We start from the raw sequence: 7,968 nt of genomic DNA on the forward strand, positions 1-7,968 counted from the left end.
TCAAGAGTTGCCAAGATCAAAAACAACGCAAAACTTTTTAAGCACTAAACATAAGATTAAATCATTTCAAAATAGAATTCTAAATTATATATTAAACAATACAACATTATTTTTTTTTAAATGGATGCGGTGTCGTGTTAAATTATAATTAAAATTTCATAAATGCTACTCTATCGTCTCATATCACAGTCCAAAGCTTCCAACGATGTGATAACTAACCCAGAAGTACACATTTCATTTCCATATTAGTTATAAGCCGAATTTATTTAGTAAACATAAACTTATACTCTATGACGTAAATTGGTATTGGAATATTCAAAATCTAAACAAAATCCGAAATTAAAAAGATCTTATCGCAACAGGCTCGAAATTTGATAGATAATTATTAATCCACACTTTTCGTTCCGCGCCTTACAGATTCAACAATACTTGATATAAAAAAATACGATATGTTGAAATAGTCCGAGACCCAAGTGCTTCTATGTTTGCTTATTCCGTGTCAGTAATTTGTTTCACATTGGCAAAATAAGTGAAATTCAAATTGGGCCAATGTGTTTTGAACAAAATATCACCAGATATAGTCCAAATCTATATTTGACTTACGAGAAAAAGCTATTGTTAAACCTAAGGATTATCGAAGAAAATTAGAACAGTCTTCGGGCTTTGATTATAACCTGTATACAGGGTGTGAAGAAATCGTTCTCCCATACGAAACGGTAATAAGCTATTAGGCTAATCCAAAAGGAAAACAATATTAATTTATTTAATCATCTGGACCTACAAAATAGTTCAACGATTTTTCTCGTCTATTGTGAAGCTACTGCCGAGCTTTACTGATAAAAAAAAATTAAAATGGTTTTTCTTACTTGAAATTCACAAGAATGTAAGTAACAAAACAAATGAGAAAATTTAACACAAAAGTCTTGCAGGGTCAGTGAATACGAATTTCGATTATTGGGTGACAATTAATAAATTTAGACACTAAGTTGTTTTACTAATAATATTAGTATTATATTTCGTGAGCCCGCAATGTAATGCCAACGTCTTTGTTTTTTGGAACAGTTCTAATACACCTGTTATTCCAAACTATGAACATAATATGTACAAAGTCATAAAAATATCGTTAGATATCTTTAATGGTAAACAAATAAATATGTGTATAGAACTAAGTAGAAAATATAAATTACATTCAATAATCTACATCAAATAAAAATATATTCTTTAAAATATATTTATTCATTAATTTGTTTTTTTTTTTCAATCACTATTTCTAGTTGTATTCTTGATATGTTATTTTTTCGGCGTCAATATTTCAATATCAGTCCGTTTTCGACTGCGTAATAAAAAGGCAAACAAAAATGCGAATTCACAAGAACGCGATCCTACAATAAATATAATAGTAATGGCACTTTTTATTCGTAGCGTTTGCGCATGCACAGGTTGTTTCTTTTTGCAAGAAAAAATGCTGGTATGATATCAAAAGTTTGCATTAGTTATTTTAAATAAAATCATGAGTGTTAGTATACTACTCATTACCACGGCTGTGATTGCTGTGGCGGCTTACAGCTGGCCGATGAAATTCTGAACACCCAAGGGAAAGCTACTTTGTTAGCGATTCCGAAATGAGCTTAATCGATAGACTTAATGTGACGTAGGAATTCATGATCGCCTATCGACGTTGGCATATTCCCTGGGCACTTTATTCAAAGCAAGTAGCTAGCGTTTGTTTCATTAGGACTTTTTTTCACTTGTCACAAAAGAACTCAACAGTAACCGATTATTACCATTATTAAAAATACTTTTAAAGTCTAGTTTCGCGTTAAAATTGAATATTCAAGTAATATTCAAATTGACGGTAGTTTACTGAAACTTGTTTGTATAAGCTACCGTCAATTTTTTTTTATTTACTCCAAACACAATACTCAATTAAGACGAAATACACCTTAGTCGTCCGTGACTACGATAACAAGGAAATATACGGATAATCGGAGATTTTAATATGAAATTAATAAACGCGACATTAAAGCGTAGTGATTTACGAATTGCGAAATCAGACCAAAATACGTCGATCAGTACTAGTCATAAGTGTTACGTTCCTATAAACTGTGCTATAGAATGAAGTGATATTATATTAATTCAGAATCAATTGTGATGACTATTGAACACCAAGGCAAATGTTATATCTCGACATTATAGCCCATAGTTAGTGTGTGCGACAAAATTGTGACGTAGATACATCTAAATTACGGCAGGATACTTTGAAGAATTGAATTCAATTTTTTTTATGCCTTAATATTTAATGGGGGTCATGAAGTATTTTGAATTCGCTGAGGTGAGTACCACCATCTTGCTCGTGTCTGCTGCGAAGTCATGAAGTGATAATAAAATAATTGAGAGTTGGTTCAAATGCATCAAGATGGGTGGCCGCATTCACTTTGTACGATCTATGGACTTTGATACCCACTTAGAACTAGATGCGCTATGAGTTCGTTTACTCTAAGTTAAAATGTAAATTACAATAAAAATATTTTAGAATGTTTCAGGACAACCAAATAATGTTTCATTTTGAGTTACATTGACACAACTCTAGCTTTGAAATAGGCAATTAGATAAGTTAGAGTATCTTCAATTATTTTGGGAAGACAGTAATAACTAGGCAGTTTAATGACATTTTTTGGTGAAAATAAATTAGTATATTTAACACCATTTTATTATCATGAATCTGTACCCATCTATGTAATGGAATCATTAAACACAATTTTCACAAATTTCAAGACATCCGGTTACTTAAAACTTTTCCTCACGTGTCAAGGACTGATGACAATACAATAATTTTATTACTTTGGCTTAATATCCTGACGAGGACGACCAGGATAAAAAATTTAAGTTTAAGTTCGGCTTGCGATTTAGGCTTTTTTTTTCAATCGATTATATTCTTACTTAATATAATTTAATTAGAGCTGGTGAATCCGAATCACGCTAAATGTTGCAAATGTAAGTTTTTGAAACTCAAGGAATGGTTAATCGATCAAAAAATACGTTTAACGTATCTATTTGACAGAAACCTTCTCTTTAGCTTGAATTTCAATCAACTATGTTAAGATAGAATTAAGGTTAAGATAGATAGGCAAAGATTATTTTTATTATTAACAATTACAGTAGAACTGTATAAAAGTATCAAAATTATTTAAATAACGTATTTTTGTAGATTTATGCAAAATATTATTCTAGTCCGGTCAATTTAGACATTCGAAGTTACCTAAATTCCCACCAAGCTGAAAATCGGTAAGATTGTTTTTAATGATATTTTAAACAATCTTACCGATTTTCTCTTTACTCTTATTTTTTGGTCTAATTTGACCGGACTATCACGCCGTAGCTAAACAATCCAAAAACATTTTGTAATTAGACTCACTCTTAAAAAATGCAAACAAAATTCAATGTTCATTTTTAACGTTAGCTTAATTACTACATGTAAGTGAAATGAATTACTCATAATTAATAGATCGTTCTGAAATGTGTGTTAGACACATTAGTGCTTTCATTATAAAACTGTGCTGGGAAAAATGCAATTCAGTATAAATGTATAAATCTTAGAAATGAGTTTTGTTACATTCTTTTTTTCCTACCTATTTGCTGGTAGCCTAAGGGATTATTTCAGCTACGTGCGGACGGGTTGGTGAGCTCACGGGCTCAACCTGAGAGAATTTGCTAACACTAGCCCTAGCAAGATCAGTGCTTCAAGTTTTTATTATTATTGTATTTACTAAGAGTTTTATACAGTTGCATCTATAATTTGTTTAGTTCTGCATACATACATTGTATTGTAACATAAATGCTAATTTCAAATAATCTCTTCCATTCTTTAAGTGTATTTATTAAAACGTTATTTTGACCGACATCCAATTCAAAGAACTGAAACAGATTATTCAGAAAAAAAAGACAGTTTACCTTAGTTTGAAAATCTTATAAAGCGCGATTGCCCATTACGCAGAGCTTTTCATTAAGACAAATAAAAATCATGATCTTCCGCTTAATGGAAAAAAAGAAAAAGACGAGACCAGGTACGTCTTTCAAAATTACTAAGTACTTTTGAAAGATATTATTCAGCCATTGTTTTTAATTAACATATTATTATAATACAGACTTACTGCCGCTACTAGTCCAATTAATCAATGTATCTACATTACCATCTTCGATGTCCAACAAAAGATTATCCCTATCATCGTATTTGTTTTCTGCTGACCCTAAAACAACATCCTCATCGTTCAATTGCAAGTTTACATATGACAGAGATTTTTTCTTTTCTTCTAAATCGAATATCTCCATGTCGTCATCTTCATCATCATCCGATTCCATCGTGAGTGGAATTCGTGATGACTCTAAGTTGTCCCTCCGGTCTTCAGACTGGAGAACACCATAACGAAACTGGTTTGCGTCGATCGAACTGTGCATAGTGTTAGCTTCGTTACTCTTATGCTTACTCCTGAAAAAAAAAAGATTTTGATTAAACTATCTTAATTCACAATGTGGACAAAGGTTATATTGATAAATTTAGCAGTAGCTAACTTTCTTTAATCCCTGCTATTATTTAAATAGTGAGTAAACATTGACCAAGTTTCGTTAGCTGATTTAAAGGTTTGTTTAAATTGATTTTCAAAACTAAATTAAAATTACATTAAATTAAATTAAATTCTATAATCAATGAATTTTGTAGTTATTTTTTTTTATATTTAAATTAATTTTAAGTAATTAACTGTCAGCAAAACTCCCATCAACCTTAAGATGATATCAAAAGCTTCACCTCTGTTTACAATTCACCTAATTAATATTTTATAATTATTATGCTGAAAGATAACAATCTTAATGAAAAGGTTGTAGATTGATATGATAAATCACTATACTGCCAATTCCATGAACAGATAAAAATCTTTAGGAAAACAACCTTTCTACAGTATTATAATCTGTTGGTCTTCATACATGATTCACACTGATTATAATCGTAAAGATATGTACACGATGATAATTGTTGGCCTCGTTTGTAATGGTTTCAGCAAAGGAACAATTACAGTTATATATGTAAAGAAAAACCTTTTTAAGTAATTTTTATATACAACCTTAGTTATTTAAAAAAAAGATTTTGCTTATATAGATTGACTGAACTCTTTGCCATTAAGAAAAAATAGGAGTTCAGTTTTATTTAATTCAAGAATACTGTGGAAAATAAAGGCTTTAAATGTTGTTTTCTTAATATTGTACAGAAAACGCAATTAAGTCTTTGATTATTGTTTAACCACTTTTAGAATATTCCATATCAGTATATATTTATTACAAACTAGAAAATTATTATTTTAGCTTTTTTAACAATTATTTTTTTAGTTTCCAATCTGCAATCTCGATAAAAATGAATCTAAGAAAAGGAACATTAAATTTTCATGTTTAAGTGAGAATGAATAAATTACCTGTAAAATATGAAATATGCTACAGCTAACAGAGCAAAGCCACCAAAAACTATAGCACCTCTCTTCACAACCCCAGGACTGTTGAAATCAATTTCTTTTCTCACAGTTGAATTATCCAAAATAGTGAGATTGCTTTTTCCTTCAGTACTATTATGTACTGAATTAATTGAAGATATGGGATCTTGAATATTATTAGCAGTTGTTGTATTACTTGTAACTATTTTTGTACTTGATTCAGTTGTTTTTGTATCATTTGCAATTGTTGTTACATTTCCTGAAACTAAGTTTTTTTCAAAATAAGTTCGGTTCGCAAAAAAATCTGTAATTTTTATAATATTTTTTTTATTGCTTAGCTAGATGGATGATCTCTCAGCCCACCTGGTATTAAGTGGTTACTGAAGCCCATAGACATCTATGACGTATATGCACCACCCACCTTGAGATATAAGTTCTAAGGTCTCAAGTGTAGTTACAACGGCTGCCCCACCCTTCAAGCCAAATTACTGCTTCACGACAGAAACAGGCAGAGTGGTGATACCTACCCGCGCGGACTCACAAGAGGTCTTACCACCAGTAATTACGCAAATTATATGTGGGTATAATTATGTAGGTTTGATTTTTATTACACTAGGTTATTCCTTCACCGTGGAAGTCATTCGTGAACATTTGTTGAGTACGTTTTTCATTAGAAAAATTTATACCCGCCTGGGATTCAAACACCGACATCTTATTTCTTAGGCCATGACAACATCAAAAAATGTATGTATGTTGTTATGTATTCCAGTTTTTTTTCTTTTCTTTTACAATATTTTATCAAATGATGATCTGAACTTCAAACTAACAATTCAGGAAGCGAGTTTATGAACATAACTATGGGAGCATGAGTACTGGGTTCAATTCTCAGTTTGTGTTAGTGTTTTTGTCCGTGAATGTGTATCTGGCAAACATATAAAGAATAAAATCGAGGCTCAGGGCATTTTGAATTCAATAAAGTAAATTTTAAGTAATAAAACATTATTATATGAATGAAACTGTATTAATGTTGATCAATTATTGTATACCATCAGCTTACTCATTACATTTTCTGGAAATACCAAAATGCGATTGCAGAATAAGTCTCAGGTTTTGAGGAAAATTATATTTCAAGAAACATGATAAACTTTTTGATAATTCCATAATTTTTAAACTGCAACTGAATATAGAAACTGTATAATTAATTAATGGAATTTTATCAGTAGCTGTGATTGTATTTTAATGTTCTAATTATATGTTGCCAAATGATAGATTAAAAAGCTAAAATGTTGTATCTAAAAATTTTACAAGTTTACCTTTTGCATTTGTACTCGGTGCGACTGCTTCTTTTGGTAGTTCTTTATTACTTTCGATCGCGGTTGAATGTTCAGAAACGTGGCTCTGCACGTGAGGGGTAGAATTATCCTCAACAGCTTTACCGTTCAAAGCCGCAGGAGATGACGCAACATCTGATGATACATTCGAAACTGATGTGGAAGGCAGAACATGAGATCCTACCATCCCTTCCATCTGACCGACACCAACCGTATCAACAGGATCCTGATCTTGGACCGACCTTCGATTCCTCAGATTTCTCGCAGCGTTATGGATTGAGGGCCAAAATGAAAACTCATCAATGAGCTCATTGTTCACCTTGTGTCTTGAGTCTCCACTCGTGTTTACGTTGCTTAAGCACAAGATAATAACACAGCACCGTATTAACATTATGGAAAAGCAACAGCTCACAATGCAATGATTATTACAAAATTCTTGGGTTCTCTTTTATCAAAATTAACCAATGTTTTGCAACATTTAGAAAATTACTAAATCTAAAGTAGGTACCTACATATATACCTACTACAAGAAATTAAAATGGATTCGAAATAATTCGAATAATTTCGATTCGCATTAGCGCAACTACTCTCGTGTCAAAACTGTCAATTTCAAACTATGGGTTTGACATTGACGTTTGAATTAAGACATCTTAAATTCGTCCATTCCACAGACGAAGAGAACTTAGCCCATAGAATCACATTATTTGTGAAAAATGCTAACACCATTAATGTAGTTTAATACACTTAAGCCTGCTGTGTGAAAATGAAAAAAAATCCTGAACGAGGCATTTCGGATTCTTCCCAATAATCTACTTGAACTATCAGAAGATTCGTACCATTTTCTTACATTTACTCGATTTTACTTTTTCATCCAACACCTCGGTCTCTTATAACCAAGTATGTATTAATAAATGAAAATTGAGCTTGAAGGACCACCTGGTTGAAATGCTTTCTTCTATTTGTGATAAGTATCATCTATTTGAGTTCTTTGTGGACTTAAATAGTTGTAAGTAATTCAAAATAGACAAGACACTGGATTGAGAGCAAATAAATGAAAAGTTAATTTCAGAACTGAACCGTCCATGGTTCAGTTTTGTTAACTTAACTTAACGTTAGCTAGGTAGGTACTCTTATGTGTATATCGCCAGATAATATTTCAC

The 7,968-nt window shown here is 31.4% G+C and overlaps 1 protein-coding gene across 1 annotated transcript; it reads right to left on the bottom strand.

Moving 5' to 3' along the window:
• Positions 1-1,243: 1,243 nt before the first annotated feature.
• On the bottom strand, positions 1,244-7,426 carry LOC114241725 (uncharacterized). The gene is made up of 3 exons (XM_028172653.2): positions 6,791-7,426; positions 5,463-5,742; positions 1,244-4,486 (listed from the first exon to the last, which is right to left on the bottom strand). The coding sequence occupies exons 1-3, from the start codon at positions 7,197-7,199 to the stop codon at positions 4,135-4,137; spliced, it is 1,041 nt and encodes a 346-aa protein (XP_028028454.2). The 5' UTR covers positions 7,200-7,426; the 3' UTR covers positions 1,244-4,134.
• Positions 7,427-7,968: the final 542 nt, after the last annotated feature.

This window comes from Bombyx mandarina, chromosome 13 (assembly GCF_030267445.1).
Source record: "Bombyx mandarina strain Sakado chromosome 13, ASM3026744v2".
Taxonomy (NCBI): domain Eukaryota; kingdom Metazoa; phylum Arthropoda; class Insecta; order Lepidoptera; family Bombycidae; genus Bombyx; species Bombyx mandarina.

Coding starts and splice junctions, on each gene's coding strand:
- LOC114241725 (XM_028172653.2), bottom strand. CDS start 7,199: ATGTTAATACGGTGCTGTGTTATTATCTTGTGCTTAAGCAACGTAAAC. Junction 5,743..6,790: donor ACCGAGTACAAATGCAAAAG/GTAAACTTGTAA, acceptor AAAAAAACTTAG/TTTCAGGAAATGTAACAACA. Junction 4,487..5,462: donor GCATATTTCATATTTTACAG/GTAATTTATTCA, acceptor TTTTTTTTTCAG/GAGTAAGCATAAGAGTAACG.